This window comes from Macrosteles quadrilineatus, unplaced genomic scaffold, assembly GCF_028750875.1.
Source record: "Macrosteles quadrilineatus isolate MER2022 unplaced genomic scaffold, UCM_ALF_1.0 Scaffold_2__2_contigs__length_208266976, whole genome shotgun sequence".
NCBI lineage: Eukaryota > Metazoa > Arthropoda > Insecta > Hemiptera > Cicadellidae > Macrosteles > Macrosteles quadrilineatus.
The window spans coordinates 170,665,103-170,683,407 of NW_026542595.1; the positions used below are offsets into that span (position 1 = coordinate 170,665,103).

An 18,305-nucleotide genomic window follows, 5' to 3' on the forward strand; every position below is an offset into this window, starting at 1 on the left:
TAAACCATGAAGTATTAAGTTATAAACTTAAATATTATAACTTCTCTGATCTGGCACTGTCTTCGATACAATCTTATTTAAAAAACTGGCAACAGAGAACTGTCATTAAGAAAAATGGTAAACATTTCATTTCAAAATGGCAAACCATCAATTGTGGTGTACCCCAAGGATCAATTTTAGGTCCCTTGTTATTTTTAATATTCATCAATGATGTTCCTAACAATGTATCATCAAACCTAATATTGACACTACAGCAATAGTAAAAGCAAATGATGTACATACTCTTAGATTAGAGTTTGATCGTTCCATTGTAGACTTAACTAACTGGTTTGCGGCAAATGGTTTAAAACTTAATAATTCTAAAACACATATTATGCAATTCCAAACAAAATTTTTAGGCTTAAATATTGATAAAAATTTGACATGGAAACGTCACATTGAAATATTAGCTAAAAAATTGCATTCAGCTTGTTTCCAGATGTATGTTTTAAGAAAACATAATAGATTCTAAAACAAAGGTCATAGTTTATTATGCCATATTTTTTTAGTTATGGGGCTCAACATCATATGCCTCAGCTATTTTTAAGATACAAAAAGAAGTTTTTAAGAATCTTATCATTTACATACAAAAAAAGTCATGTAAACCGCTTTTTGAAACATATGGAATGTTAGGCCTAACAATGCCTTCACTTTACATTTATAAAATTCTGTAACACAATTATTTATAAACAATCAATTTATTCATCAATACCCAACACATTCAAAAAATAATTTGCAGTATCCAAGACATCGGCTATGCCTGTATGAAAGATCGCCGCACTTTATGAGTCTAAGGCTTTACAACGGTCTACCTGCTCATTTAAAAAATATCAATAACATTGTAAAGTTTAAGAAAGAATTAAAAACATTCCTTATAAAAAAGAAATATTATACAATAGAAGAGTATTTAAATGACTGTTTTTTAAAAAGTGACTAGTTTAATTTTAATCCTTAGTTTTAATTTTTTATTTTTGTTAGCTAAGAAATGACAATGTCATCTGTTTCACCAGCTTTGCTGGAAATGTGAAATGTTTTATGGCAATAAAGTGATATTATTATTATTATTACTACTAAAATAATTGTATGACAATATTAAATACCTCTGCCGCAGCAAACCTGCAGACTAAGCAAATTTTCATTTGCCAGATTTGATTTCCAGTTGGCAAAATAAACTTGGCAAAACACAGTGAACATAGAATGGATTATAATAATGGAAGCTTAAGGGACAAATTTGCTCAAAAAGAACTCTTTTCCTATAACTCGTAGTTACGTCAATTTATTGAATACTAAACAGCAATGTGTAGACGAAATGTGTCATAAAATGTTTATATGATTGTCAGAAGGTAACTTTTTAATGCTCTATCAAATCAATTCTGCCTAGGATCTTCTGATGAGATTGGTAACAAGGACAGACTTGGTACTTCGTCTTAGAATTAAGAGTGTGCCCTACCACCAGAGAAGTAAGGACAGACAGAGGAAACATGGGACTATCGTGTGCTTCCAGCTCTTGTATGTTTTGCCAGGAATAATCTTGTGACAAGCAAGGAAAGGAAGAGCCAGAGTGGCGAGTGCTGTGTGGAAATTCCTCTAGCACAGGACACCATACGTTGTAGTACATGAGGGCAGCGGGGGCGGTGTTGGAATTCGCCCTAGACACCAGTACTAGTGCTAGACACCACTTACATGTACCATTGAGTGTTTCCTCTGTACTTTACTTCTCTGTAGCTGTACTAACGATGTTTGGACTAATTTTTTTGTGGTTTTCCAGCTTCATCACCCGAGATTCAAGGCCTCAGTCGTACATCCGTTGCTCAGTGCTGGATGGAGCTACTCGACTGCCACAGGTGTCCAACAACCACCGCTCGGCTGCTAGGCTGCGGATAGACCCTAAGGTAATTACCGTTCCACTACAATCTGCATTGGGCCTTGCTGTTACTTTTCAACCTAAAATGTTCTACCTGTGTTTGTTGTGTTGGGCATATGCAACAATTTAATTTTCCTACAGTAACCTGACAAAGTGGCCTTCCTTGCACTGATTGTGCACAGAAAGTTGTCAATTGCTGCATATACTTACTTTTACCGCACACTTTTTACTTTTGCCACACAGTTTTTTTTTTTTTTTTTTTTTGCCGCACACCAGTATTTTATTTGAACAACACAAAACAGCGTGGTTTTATTAGGCACGTAATACGTGTACGCTTGAAAATAAGTTGGCAACACTTAAAGGATATTACTAACGATCAGCTGGTACAGTGTGTTTCCCATTTTGTTCAATGTTTAGATTTAACCTAACCTAAAAACGTGTTGTACAGTGTTTGAAAGACTATTTATTGGTATGCTTTATAGTAACTGTAGGAAAAATATAGGCTTATGTGTAATGCAAGTGCAAACTGCCTTTGCTGCCTTCGAGAAACTTTTTTTCACCTACGTCTTGTGGGTAAACATTTCTCTTGTGTGCAGCAAAGTGCCACTTCGCCCACTATAGTTACACAAATAACCACCTATTTACTTTTAATTGTTACTATAGGTAAATAAAAGAACTAAAAATCTCAGTTGATAAACTAAGAGAGAAAATTCTTCAGAATTCTAATTAAATGCCATTAAAGGTTTAACCAAAGTAAGGAATTATTTTTTCGTTTATTGTTAGTATAATGTAAATACTTCCATGAGTAGGTAAAATACTTCCATAATTTTTTATCTTAGTTCATTACCTGAAGTGTTTTTGTTTGGTGTAGGATGTCCTATATTTTACCATATAACAATAAATTAATCACACAGGGTGAAGCTGAGAAATCAAGATATCCAGTATTTTAGCTAACCTTTTTCATTAAATCTACTAGTCAAACATTTTAATTTTTAGTCAATACATTATTTAGATAAGCAAACTTGGTGACAATTCAGAGTAAAATTAAATTTTGGCATATGCTCAATATAATCAACACAGATAGAAATATGTTGAAAAGTAACACCATGGCCAGAATGAAATTGTACTTATCTTTTGTGAACACCCTGTATACTTTAAAAAACGAAGTAAGGCTATAATGTACAAGGATAGGGATCAGCTAGCTTACGTTACCTAGTACAGTAGAACCTCTTTAATCCGAACCCCCGTAATCCGAAAGTCCACTAATCCGAACCCCTCATTGCTGTACACTATACACAGTATAGCAGTTCTTTATTGTATACTGTATTTAATTTATAGTACTGTTTATTCACCATATTTACTACTGTATTAAATAAACACTGTATTTTACTTTACTAAAGATTTTTTCACTTTTCCCAAAATAATTTTGATCAATTTTAGCCATGTTTTAGCTATTGTTATGTAAAAACAACAATATGTTCTGTAATCCGAACTATTCAATAGTCCGAACTACCCCTGGTCCCAATTAGTTCGGATTAAAGAGGTTCTACTGTAGATAGAGTTCAGCTAGTAGATAGTGTTAGCTTTGGTAACACTAGACTCTACCACGTAATCCTTGTACAATAATCATAATCAGTCAATGGGATTTTCCTAATTTTTCAACCTAAAAGTATGGTTAGTGTGCATTTTAAAGATTGACCAATCAATATTAAGCTAAAACATAGGGAAACTTTGTTTGGGCTTTGTTCTTGACCTTATTGGTTTTTATCCATTAGAATATTGGTCAATGATCCTGAATAATAAATCAGCTAGATTTTGTCTGAAACGAAGCTGTACAATTCCTACAATTTTTAAGTACCCTTACAAATTTCATTCTTAATCAACGCAAAAAAACAATGCCAACTGATTTAAAATTTATTGTCTTTTTTTCTTAAGCCATTGTTTTGTATGAGAAACAAAAAAAGACATTACTGTAAAAACACTTTTAAACAGAACAGTTCCATTAGGTAGTTGTCTTAGGGGCTTTGTTTTTACTCTGCTGGGGAATTATTTTGAGGTCTGATTCTTTCTTATTCTTGTGAAGTAGCAAAATCTGGACTCTTCCCTGTTGACAGTGGAATAATTGTAATTCGACAATGTATGGAATAGACTGCATTTCGCCCCTTGGTTTAAAAGTGTTAAACAATTTCATAATTCCACTTTCCACTCATGTTAAAATAGTGTTATATATTACAACTTTCTGGTAGGCTACAACACATATTCTGAACAAATAATTTGTCGTTACAGGTGCTAGTTTTTGTGGAGACTACGTACTCAAGACTGGGACGAGAAATTGCAGAGCTTCTCGTCTACAACCGAATGAAGTAAGTTATTCTACATTTTATTCTATTTATATTAAACATAAATTGTTTTCAACTTAACAACCATAGGAAATTACTACAGACGAATGTTCTATTGTGTTAATATTGAACGAGTTTTGTATTAAAAAGCTGCTTGTGTCCATAATTTAGCATGACAGTTAATAAACTTGATTTTCAACCAAATATGAAAAGATATTGATGGAAAGATATGAAGGTATAACTTAACTCGCTGTTTTGGCTGGGTCGTCCTTCGGTAGATAGTGCCAGGCTAGATTTACAACTGCATTGTTTAACAGTTGTGTGCGTTTTGTCAATATAGTTGGCTTGCATTTGCTGTTGCGTTAAGCATGGGGGAAAGCAGTGATTAGCAAATTCTCTTTTCTAAAAAATGTTTTCCCTTCCCTGTATATACTACATCTATCAGTATTGTGGTTCCTGGTTGCAATGTTGACCTTTTATTAGGCAGCATCATTAATATTTGAGAAGAAAAAATACCCCCGCCGCAGCAAACCTGCAGACTAAGCGAATTTCCATATACACAGCTGGAGTTCCACTAAATTGTTCCCTTAAAATTGTCAGATTTATTTCCTATTTAAACATCATTAATATTAATGAGTACTTAGGTTTGCTGCTACAGGGAAGAAAATAGGGGGGTTTTATTGAAATATTCATAGCTCAGTATGAAGTAAACAAAATTTCATTAATATATGTCCATACACAAGCAAGCTACAACACTATTTATTCTCCATAAGAATAACATGGTAATTTTAAATTTACATTATTTTGTAATTTTTCCGTAACTGTTACGCATGCAACGATGCTTCAATATACTAAATTATTTGTTTTTTTGAGCTCTACAAAATGGTTTAGATAGAAATTGCAAAATTTTATGTTTTCAGGGCAAAAAATTAGAAAACCCCATTTTTACCCCATAAAACCCCCCATAAACCCCTGTTCCCATAGTCCGATCATGCTGGTTTGCGAACTCGTTCGAATAAATGTAGGTTTACATGTTAATACCAAATTTCATCAAAATCGGATCATTTTTGCTCGAGTTATCGCGCTAACGGACACATATATAAATATATATATAAATATATATATAATTACAAACAACAACAAACAATGCCAACTGATTTAAAATTTATTGTCTTTTTTTCTTAAGCCATTGTTTTGTATGAGAAACAAAAAAAGACATTACTGTAAAAACACTTTTAAACAGAACAGTTCCATTAGGTAGTTGTCTTAGGGGCTTTGTTTTTACTCTGCTGGGGAATTATTTTGAGGTCTGATTCTTTCTTATTCTTGTGAAGTAGCAAAATCACTTCGGCCTAATATATATATATAAATATATATATATATGAATTTGAACGGATGGTGTTTTTGGCCTCTGTGGACCTCAAAACGAAAAACTAAATCGGTCCCGGGTCCAGGTCTTACCATGAGACCTACGGTAATAGGTTATTCCCTACATGAGAAATTCGCTAATATTAATATGAAGAAATATATATTAATATTAAGAGAAGAAAAAATTGAGGTGCTATGAAAATGTGTGAAAAATTTAAAACGTAGAATTTGAATAAATATGTGTAAAAAAGTTAGGTAGATATTTTCTTCAAATAAACGTAGAGAATTTTTATAAAACTATATTGCTTCTGTCTTCAACCAATAAAGCAATATACCATTAACTAGGCCAACCACGAAAACTTGGAATCCTTTTACGCCAAATATGAATTAAAGGTGAGTTTAGATTGGGATGTAGCTTTGTTACTGATTAGGATCAGCTGTTTATTTAGTCATATCATAAATCAAGAGCCCAATGATCAAGGACAGCTGGGCCCAACTTCAAATATTCAAAAAAAACTATTTTAAGATTTAATCTGCAAACTAATTACAAGGTGAACACTAGTCTATATTTACTTAGCTTACAAGCTTTATTTGAACCAACTTTCCATTTTTTGCTCAGTTTTAATTTGATGTCGGACATTTAACGTTTTGACAAGTCCATATCCCCATTATGGGGTTCGTGTTGATTTGAACGTCAGAGTGGTGGTCAATGTGTTGCATTCATCGACCACATGTCAGCAAACTACTGGCCACATTGATAGGTTATGTCACCACACACCTAACTGTGTAAAGTCCATTAATACTGTCATACGGTGATGCTCTGCCATTGCAAGTGCTTTACAAGTTCAATTGGTTTCCATTTTCTACTGGCTTTGCTTAGGGTAGTGAAGTGTATTTGGAGCGATCACGTTTCATGATTTTTTATGAAGTAAGAAATTAAAATGTTAGCTTTAAATAGCAACGGATAAACAACTTAAGAGTTTGCTATTAAGTTGAAGCAGCTGATTTAAATTATTTTTTAGTCCTAAATTATGTCCTAAAAATACAGTGTTGTGCTAGGCTTTTTGATCAGTGGTTGTTTTCAAATGTTTTCTTTCATTTCTTTGCAATGTATTCAGGTAGTATATTGCCTTGTTATTAAACATGTGATTTTTTCGTTACACATACGTTGTTACTTTTGCTAATTTTAAATTGCATAGGCATTACAAAAATGGAATTTTATCCTTCATAGACCTTTTTAATATTTGTCAAAATAAAATGGGTAAGTGTTACTGAAATATTTTCAGCCGTTTTTGCGTGATGATGATACAAAGCACTGAAGTAAATTTCAAAAAGCTTCTACTAAAGCTCAACTTGGATCTCTTATCTATTTCAATTGTTTTTGATAATTTTGATATTAGATATGCCAAACCTTTAATACTTCAAAGTTATGTTGGATTTTAAAGAAAAATATGTAGCAAGAAAGTAATTTTTTGAGGGGTGTTGAAAAAATTACAATAGCTATAAATTTTGTTATATTACTAATGTGGTATTGTAAAAATATTTTTTATACAATCAACACATTCAATGTCAGGTGACACAAGGATACAGAATAGTGTGACAGTAAGCAACTGTTAATGTGGGTGTAAACAGTTGGGATGTTTGGATCCATGTTTGTTATACCTATTTTTTAAATTGCTGAAGAAGTATTTCTCTATTCTATATGCGTGAGCGTTAACTAACAAAATTAAACCTTCATCCATCTGGTATTAATCCTCTGTGGTATGCAATCTAGATGAACAGCTCAAATAATCCAAGCATGCAAGCCTATACACTTACATTAGCAAATTGATCCGATGAGCCGGGAACCCTATTCACCTAATCAGATTAACCACAATTCTAACTGTAATATGTGTTACAAATTAATTTTATAAAAAAACCCTGCCCCAGCAAACATGCAGACCAAGCGAGTTTCAATTTACCTGGCTGGAATTCCACTAAATTATTCCCTTCAAATTGTCAGATTTATTTTCTATTTCAATATCATGAATTTCAATGAGTACTTAGGTTTGCTACTACATGGAAGTGGAAGATAATAAGGTGTTTGTTTTTATTGAAAAATTGATAGCTTATTGTGAAGTAAACAAATTTTCCAAATTTCATTAAAATATGTCCATAGATAAGCATGTTACAACAGTGTATTTACTCTCCATAAAAAAAAAACATAAAAACGGTAATTTAAAATGTAAACTTTTTTGAATTTCTTCTGCAACTGTTACAACAACTCTTCAATATACTAAATTATTTGTTTTTTAGCTCTTTAAAATAGTTTGGAAATAAATTACAAAATTTTTATTTAGGGTGAAAAATAGGAAATCACATTCTTATCCCATAAAACGTTCCATAAACCCCCGTTCCCTTGGTCCGATCATCTTGGTTTGCAGTCTCGTTAGAATAAATGTAGTTTTACACGTTTTTACCAAATTTCATCAAAATCGGATCATTTTTGCTTTGTTATCGTGCTAAGGGACACATATAGCCTATAAATATACATATGAATTTGAACTGATTGTGTTTTTGTCTTCTGGGGACCTTAAAACACAAAAGTAAATTGGTCCCGGGTTGAGTTCTTACCATGAGACATACGGTAATAGCTTATTCCCTAAATGGGAAATTTGGTAAAAACCCGAGGTTTTTAATGTTCAAGTCTCTTCCTCAATATTTTATTTTTATTACAGGCCACATCAAAAACAGCAAAGACCCTTAACAGAAAAACAGTTATTTGGAGTTTGAGTATAATAATTTATCCTGGTCGTTAGGTGGGAGGATTTGAATAGCTTGCATTATTCATCAAAGCTATGCTAGGTCCAATTTATTGTAATTTGGCTGGAAATAATCATATTTTGACCCAATGAAAGCCTTTGGTCATAATAATACTGAAGTTGTTGTCACACAAAGCTTATATTCTGTTTGGGTTGAGTTACATATTTTCTGGGTATTAATGCTTAAAAATATAGCCAACAGATTTTTTTGTATCCCATTGATTACTTTTAATTGTGGATTTTGTGAATCATTTGTTTTTTTAGGTATTTCCTTTCCTATTGGGTTTGTTTATAAATTGTCATATAGCTTTCAGGATACACAGTACATACATTTACACTTCTCATTTTTCATGTTTTTACTTTTTTAGCGAATTTCCCATATAGGGAATAAGCTATTACCGTAGGTCTCATGGTAAGACCTAGACCCGGGACCGATTTACTTTTTCGTTTTGAGGTCCCCAGAGGCCAAAAACACCATCCATTCAAATTCATATATATATATATATATATATATATATATATATATATTATATATATTTATATATGTGTCCGTTAGCGCGATAACTCGAGCAAAATTGATCCGATTTTGATGAAATTTGGTACAAACGTGTAAACCTACGTTTATTCGAACGAGTTCGCGAACCAGCATAATCGGACCATGGGATCAGGGGTTAATGGGGGGTTTTATGGGGTAAAAATGGGTTTTTCTAATTTTTGACCCTAATAACTTTAAATTTCTAAATTTCTCTCTAGACCATTTTGAAGAGCTTAAAAAAACAAATAATTTAGTATATTGAAGTGTTTTTGAATGTTCATTGACTACGGAGAAAATTTAAAAAATTGTAAATTTAAAATTCCCATGTTATTCTTATGGAGAATTAATAAACTGTTCTAGTTTGCTTGTTTATGGATATATTTTAATCAAATTTGGCAATTTGGTTTATTTCATATTAAGCTATCAATATTTCAATCGAAAAAACACACCTCAACATCTTCCCCGTAGCAGCAAACCTAACTACTCACTAAAATTAATGTTATTTAAATAGGAAATAAATCTGAAAATTTATAGGGAATATTTTAGTAGAAATCAACCGGGTAAATGGAAATTCGCTTAGTATGCAGGTTTGCTGCGACGGGGGTATTTGAATATTGACAACATTACATTTTATTTATTATAATTTACTTCTTTTAGCAAAAACTTTAAAGTTTATCACTAAAATAGATACATAAAATAAATCCACTGCAAATTTCAAAATAACCAATCCTAAGTAGAAGCAACAGAAAAAATTATCTAAATTTTTTATCAGTCAATATTAATCAATGTGTTACGGTATATAAGATCTTCGAGACTCTCACAAGGGGCTAAAATAAAAAAAATTGGCTTCTCCAATCAAACTAATTTTAGTTATTTTTTAACAATATTGTCTACCGGTGGATTTAACCCATTTCATACTGTTACCTCTATCCATATTCATGCAGAAAAGCCGTTTTTAAAGCGACAAAACATTCACAGTTGTAATCAGAGTTCTGTGTGTGGCCGTGCATTAATTGTCTGTTTATTCTTCTGCACAGTTCGGCTTTCAGAAAGTAATAATAGCTGAGAGTAGTTTGAACAGGAATGTGAACTTTATTTTCTATCTAGCTTATTCTAATTGTTATGAAACATATTATTATTATTTATATTAGACCTGTGTTTGAAATTTACATTTAACAACAATTCTTCAAACCAACTGAATTTTTTGTTGAATGATTGCATGTTTTTATTCAAACAAGTTCATAATAAAAATATGTTAACCCTCGGATCCAAACCTTCAAGAAAATAATATTGTCCCAATGAGTCCTTGGTTTTTTTTTTAATAACACAATATATTTTTTTTTACTCTAAGTTTACAATTAATAATAATATAACGACTCTCTCCCACTCACAGGATTAATTTATCCTTTGTGGGGGATAATTTCGCTTGATTTTAAAAAGCTTTTATAGAAAATTAAATATAACCTAGAAAAATAAATAATATTGTAAATATTTTTGTACAGGGATCATAATATTATGTTATGTCTGTTTTTGCGAAATAAATGATATTTTGATTTGATTTGATTTGATTTGACAATGTATCCTGTATAAGGAGTTTGGAGAGTTTTTACGGAGTTTTGTTTTGAATAGATAAATTCTAAGGTATGAGAATGGCTTAATAGACAGCATTCTGCCTTTAGCGTGTTTTATGATGTCAATCAATTTGAGAACACATATTTTTTTCCAGCATAATTTATTTGAGAACAGCATAATTTGTTTCCAAGCTAATCTTAACAGTGCAGTAATTTTGTCAATAAAAAATTCCATACAGATTTTTGTGAAACTATATCCAACAAAAAATAAGACATGAATAATCAGTCAATAACAGATTTTAATAAAAGTGGCCCAGTCCAGTTAACATTGTAAATTATGTGATACGTGCTATAAACAGTTTCTATCCACTGAATTTGTGTCGAACTGAATCCGTCAAGTTCTGGCTCAGTGGTCACTCTTGCACCATCGAATCGCCTCACGCAAACTTTTAAATCAGTTTCCCCATATTAGAACAATATGGTCAAATCTCAACTAAAGTTGCTGGTGTGTTTAGACTTTGAAATTTGCTATAGTCTGTATGAATTTCAAGTCTGTATGAAGAAATCTGTCTACTGATCCTTCGAGGCACTATTGAGTCGCCTCATTGAAACTTTTAAATCCTCAGTTATATTGGAACGATATAGTAAAATCTCAACTAATATAAGTTACTGGTGTATTTTGACTTTGAAATTGGCTATAGTCTGTATGGTGGAACCTGTCTCCTGACCCTTCTTCTTACTGGGCTCGGGCCTACCCTGGTCAGCCGTTGAGTAAATTTATGGTTAGGAGACAGATTTCATCATACAGACTATAAATAATATACAAACTTGACCAGTGAATTTCAACACAATTATAAACATCTATGGTTATACTGTAAACTTTTACAAAAGAGCGTAAACTAATGTAAAAGATGTTACAATGGTTACCGTCGTTGATATGTCACTTCGGTCGTCATCAGGCCAATCAGAATCCTTGTATGTTTGCAGTTGTCTTTATTATGATTAAACAATAGTGCTAACATTAAAAATTATAATAAAAAATAAAAATAGTTAATGTATTTTATTGTTGTAACAAACTATTATCTGTTTATTACTGTTTTAAGCAACCGTTTTTTCACTGGGCTGCCTTGCAGGTTTCAAATAAGTCTATTCAATTTTATAAGTTGCGCATAATGCAATGTAAACTGACCAAAATATAAAATAACATTCTGTTAAACAAAGTTTACGAAGTTAAATTCTTATGACACTGTAAAATTTCTGAAATTCGCCCAATTCCCATGTGATAAGTATAAAATTCAAGTGTTTTGTAGTATTTTATCTTTAACAACTGTGACTACAGCGATCCATCAATTGATTAATGCATTTATTTATTTAATGGCGTCCAAATATAAGAAATATTTTCATTGATTGCTAAAATGACGTAAGAAAACAAAGATTTGCATATGAATCATTTTTATAAATGTGTTTTGAGTGCTCCACAACACTTTTAATTAATGCGCAGTAAATAAATATTAGTAACCACTATGTGTAATCATTATGTGATTATACCTATTTGTACTAATCCCATGACTTTCCCGTTTTCCAATTTGCTGGTGTAAGAATGGATTTATATTAATAGTCCTGGCAATGGGTGCAGTCAAAATACAGGGTGTTTATAAAAAACCTGATCGATTTTAACTTTGTCTCACTCATTACGTGTTAGAGGTAGAAACCTCTAGTTTTTATTATTTGTTAGGGAAACTCAAAAAGTTTTATAATCAGCTGTTTTTATTAGCAGTACCTTCTTACATTGTTGTGTGATAAAAACAAATAAGTAACATTTTACGATGGATCCTCGAGTGAAGACGCAGTGTGTCGAGTGGTTAATAGAAACTAAGTCTCCTCTTGCTGTTCAGCGTGGATTTAGAAGGAGATTTAACGGAAATCCTCCTTCAAAGAACACGATAAAAGCATGGTATGAGAAGTTCATGACCCATGGGAGCATACATCACAGAAAAGGCAATGGTCGTCCAAGGGTATGTGAAGAAAATGTTCAAAGAATTCATCAATCTTTTCTTAATAATCCGAGACAATCAACAAGATCTGCAGCTCGAGAGTTGAATATTAAGCATTCCACTCTACACAAAGTGTTAAAAAGAGTTTTGCATTTTCGGTCTTATAAGTTACAGATAGTTCAAAAGATTACGCGACAAGACTGGGCCAGACGCAGAGAAATTGCAGTTACAATGCTCGACCGTTTAGAAACTGACAATAACATCTTAAACCGGATATTTTTTTCTGATGAAGCTACGTTTCATGTATCAGGGAAGGTGTACAGACACAATGTCAGGATATGGGGATCTGAGAATCCTCATTTTCACCAGGAGCATACTAGGGATAGTGAGAAGGTGAATGTTTGGTGCGCCTTATCTTGCAACAGATTGATCGGCCCTTTCTTTTTTGCCGAAAGAAATATCAATGGGACCATTTTCGTGGATATGTTGGAAAACTTAGCCATTACACAGTTTGAAAATGAGCAACCAAACCTGATGTTACAACTAAATGGCGCTCCACTTTATTGGAGACGGTTTGTTCGTGACTGTCTCGACGAACATTTCCCAAATCGTTGGATTGGCCGTGACGGACCTATACCTTGGCCACCAAGGTCGCCAGACATTACCCCATGTGATTTTTGTTTGTTAGGGGGTTTGTAAAAGATCGTGTTTACTCCAAAAAAGTCAACAGCCTGGAAGAAATGAAGCAAAAGATCAGAGAAGCATTTGATGAAATTGATGTTCCGATGTTGTGGCGAGTTTGGGCAGATCTCGAACACAGACTTGATAATTTAAGAACTAATAATGGAAAACATGTAGAAATAAGATAGTGTGAATGTGTCATCGTAAACTTAAGGAAATTGCCTTTGATTTAACATTAATTTTAAAAAATCGTGATGAAAAATAAAAGAGCTATGACTGTTTAAAATCGATCAGTTTTTTTATAAACACCCTGTATATCATCATTTTATATTAAACTGCATTGAACCATATATCACATTTTGTTGATATATCGCCTTCTTCTGTCAGTGTTTTGGTTCAATTGCTCCTCTAATAAATCATATAAACTATATCCAGTTTACAATGTTTTACCATAGATTAAGCATTCTTAATCTATGGTATTACATTCGCTAAAAATAAAGATGGTGGTTTATAGAAATTTTTATTTCTGATAATTTCGTTTGTAAAATAATTAAACTCCAATTTATTCAGTAAATCGTGTATATTTTTAATTGACTGTTTTTGTTAGTAATGGCACTATAACAATTTCAACAAATTCAAACACATATTCCAATGTAGACTTTTGTTTTCCTTTGTTTTTTTTTTTTAATTAGGTTTTGAAAAGAATTCTAAATTTAATAATTTACACTTTAAACTACAGTACCCTTAACCAGCACAAACGACTTTTAATCAAACTAACTAACTACTTTTAGTCAATGTATTATCCAGTAAAAATAACACGTTTTAAAAGGGTTTATTTTATTTAATCAACAGGTGCCAATATTTGTTTAGATGATCCTTTTTCAACCTTTTTGTGAATCCATTACTTGAAATTACTTATTGAACTTAACAATCATTTGATGAATTCTGGAAAAGTTTGTTTTAAGTTAATTAGGTTAAAGTTGTTTGTTGCATTGCTATTTTAGTAGTTAAACATAATCTAAGTGATTTGATATAACTACATTTAACAATAAAAATTGTGGAAATTTGATTTTGATTGAAAAGATCATGAATTATGAAGCAGGTTGATGCTTTTCAAAAGTCATACTGTAATGTTTACATATACATTTTTCTTTGTTTTAAATTCATCTAGGTATCTTTTTACAGTTTTCTGTTGAGATAAATATATGTAAACATTTCAAAAAATAAGTTGCTTTTATTGTGTATTAATAGTTTATGTTATTCAGTTGAAATTATTTTCTAGATTATAAGTTCAACACATTCAGATGATATTTTTCTCAAGATTCTAGTATAATCCTCAAAGATTTAATCAAGTGTTAAATCAACACAAATGATTAAAATTTGTTGAAATAAGCGTCTTCCGATAAGTTGGCAAAACAAGTTAATCATTTCAGGGTTGTTTTGTTGTTCAAGACTAAAAGCCTGTTGAAACTCTGTCCTGGTTTATACCAACATTTCACTCCAGGGAGGAAACTGTTACTTTTGCCCTGTCTCTCTGTTTGATCTGTTCTCTGCTTACAATTCAGTCGCTGATATCTTTGGATCTCGTGTTTGTGATTCCAAACTTGTGGATGGGAATGCTTTGAAAATATTGGTACGATATTCAACCCACTGTCAAGGAGATGAGGAACACATTGTTTTTTCTTTACTGTAAAACAAGGAGCAAATAAAAAATATATACCTTTGTTCACTAAGTAATATTATGAATAAAACATTACTGAGTATTTTTATGGATCAGTTGAAGACAACTTTAAGAACTGTTATGTTTGTTAATATGGAAGGTGTTTTTTTACTATCTGTTTCTTGTTAATTCACAACATGTTGAGCTACTTTAGCAAAAGAAATATAATATTACAAACTGTTGCCTGGCCTATTGTACTATAATAAAATAACAATGTGCAAGTTTTAAAGTTTACCTTAAAACATAAGAGACAAATTTTGTCAAAATTAGTAAGCCTTAACACAAAATAAATAGGCCTTATATGTTACATCAGAATGAGAAGTCAACACTTGCAGTATTAAAAGTTAATGATAAGCTTAATCAAGCCTTAATATAAGCCGATGTAAAATAACGAATAACAAATTTACAGTTTTTATGTTCATTAAACTATTTGTCTAAACTTGTTTTCACCTCAGGTTAGTTTTCTAAACTATAATGATTGTAGAACAGGTTTTACCGAAACAATTCAAACTGGTATTACATAAACTTATCAACAACATTTTACAACATTTACAGTATTATACAACATTTGTATAGAAAAGTACTTCCTTCAATTGTATCAAAAAACCTGTACAGATAAATAAATAGCACTAGGCTACTCTCTCATGTCAATGCAGCAATACAACCGTACTATACAAACTTATTGAACACGATGTAATCCAATCATGGTGTAATGTATGCATTATCTGCTACAAGATGTTTAATGTAAGTTAATGCATGTAACTTAATCATCAAGCATGTTGAAGGGGTTAGGAGTTTATGTCCAAAGGTTAAATTGCATTAGATAATTTACAATGTATTTGAAAGGGGTTTAAACCGTCCCTTCTTCTACATCATTATGACTGAATGTCAAGCTCTTAAATATATGTTTTATACGTTTAGTATCTTTTAGACGGTCCAATCTCCACAATAGTCCTAATTTATGATATGAAATACAAAGGAAATTCATGTTGATCCCCCTGAACCTTTATACTTATCGAAAAGCCAACATTTTATTTCAGATTGCAATCTTCATTGTACTGTATTGGGAAATATATGCATAAGATACTAGAATATACAACATAGAGTTAAGTCATAGCCTCCAGTAACACAAGGCCGCGGCGTTGGTTTCGGTTTGGCAACGTCGCACCGGCCGACTTTGCAATAACAAACGTGTAAACATTGCTGAGAAGCTACAGCTGTTTTAGTAGGACGGAGCTGCGACGTTGCCGCTCTCGCCACGCCTTGTATTAAAGGAGGCTATGATTATGTTTGAGGAAATGTCCTCTTTGGTTATTCACTTCATAAATAATAAACTGTTTAAATTGAATCCAGTATAAGTTAACATGTTTTACAATGACCACAAATGGCAAAATCATCAGATACGGTGACATGTGAAGCTATTTGAATATTTAGAGGATTCTAAAATCATATCCCAAGCCTTTTACGACTATATTGATATACACTTATGCTTTACATTCCTTATGATATTGTGTTGTATTTGTTTTGGTCATTGAAAATAAACAGATCTCCCATGTGAAACCTGGATACATGATCAATGATTTTATGGGTTTATCATTCTAGATGTACTTACTGTGTTTCACAAATCCAGAAATTTTGCATAGACACTATAGTTTTTTTCTATCACTATAATACGTAAGCGTTACATTAATTGAATTAACAATATTTTAATGTTTTGCTGCCAAGAGATAGGAAATACTGTTCCTAATCACTTGTAAAAGCTAGCAACTCTAAAGTGGCTTAGTGCAATTTGAAACTGCAATCTTTTTATCATTATCATAATGGCGCTTTGATACTTGAATAACTACCAACTTAAATCTCTTCTGAGATATTAATCCTTTGGTTATAGTAGTGGTTTTGGTCCATACACAATTTGTTTTGTCCCTAATATTAAACTTTTGTACTGTAAAATATGTTTGGCTTAAAGTAAAATAAACTTTTAACACACTTTAAATTAATTTTTGCTGGTTTTTCAAATTAATATTTATGTGCTTGATAGTTATTTACTTTTCGGTATGAATACATATAACCAGGATCAAAATGTTTGATTTTACTAGTTGGTTTTTTTTACTTATATGTGTAAAAGTATAGTTGCAAAAAAAATCAAACTGGGCTGTTACTATTTTATAGATTATATATTTTTTATTTGACTACTTGTAATAGCAGTCATTAGGAACCAAAGCCAGCAACATTTTGGTCTGTAATGTTGGAGAGTATGATTTATACGGTAATGAACAAAGAATTACAGTTAAAAATTAAATTGCAGTTTAACATTTACAAACTGGCCAATAAAAATATCCGTTTTGCTTGGCATTACTTTTAAACAACAAATGATAAGATACTTTTAATCTGAAATGTTAATAAATATAAATAAAATATTTTAGGTTAGTACTTTAATAATCCAATTCCGCCTACTCAAACAGATGAGTTAAAATGTAATGGTCATATAATTGAAACTTTACATAGTCTATATGGTGTGGAATATTGTACAAAACAACGTTATTCTCCGCTATATGGATTAAATACGTTTGTTACTACAATCAATCGTCTGGATTTGGATGTTACAAAAATAAATTATGAAAAAAATATATAATACTAATATACAAAATATAATACTATATTACAAAATAATAGCTAAGCATTTTTACACAACAACAGAGTTCGTATAATATCTTTATTGCGCAAACTTTCAATCCATAAAATAAAGTACAGTATACATTTTCGCCGCATAAAATCAGGTGCAATATACCTTAGAGTGGTTGAGCTATTGAAAACCTCAATCAGTTCTTTCAATGTAGGTCATCATGATGACATCACAATAGTGTTGACAAAGGACATTTTGATTGCTATTTCATCATTGTGAAAATAGTTTTAATGATTGGCAATTCAGTGGTCAAGTTTCACCTGTATAAAGTTTTATTTTAGGTTTTGAAACGGTTTTGATCAATACATTTGCTTGGTCCTAGGCGTTAGGTGCTAGCCCATGATCGTTTTTCAAATTACTTTAGGCCAGGCTTAGGGGTTGCGACAATATCTTTTAGATGAAATCTATTGGTGTGTGGGGGGATTTGAACCCGGGACCTCAGGGACCGAAGTCCCGTGTTCTGCCAATAGGCCAGCTCGCTCCCCTTTTTTGTGATATCAAACAATCTTTATTTTACGTTGAACAAAATTAACTTTTAGATAAGTGTAAGACTTGTCGTCAAAAAGCTAAGAATATTGACATAAAATACACCGTTTAGACTGCTCACTCTATCGTATAGTCTGAAAACTGGCTTAGAGATGATTTTTTCCAGAAGTGTCCAGTTATATTACTTTGTAAACTAGTGTAAATTTTGGTTATATCTCATTTTT

General features: G+C 31.8%; 1 protein-coding gene across 1 annotated transcript in view; it reads left to right on the forward strand.

The window, feature by feature from the left end:
* LOC128985452 (bifunctional heparan sulfate N-deacetylase/N-sulfotransferase) overlaps positions 1–18,305 on the forward strand; it is a 127,792-nt gene that overhangs the window by 11,718 nt on the left and 97,769 nt on the right. The window contains exons 3-4 of the mRNA XM_054404940.1: positions 1,808–1,931; positions 4,190–4,266. Coding sequence (XP_054260915.1) covers positions 1,808–1,931; positions 4,190–4,266 — 201 coding nt within the window. The remainder of the gene's footprint in view (positions 1–1,807; positions 1,932–4,189; positions 4,267–18,305) is intronic.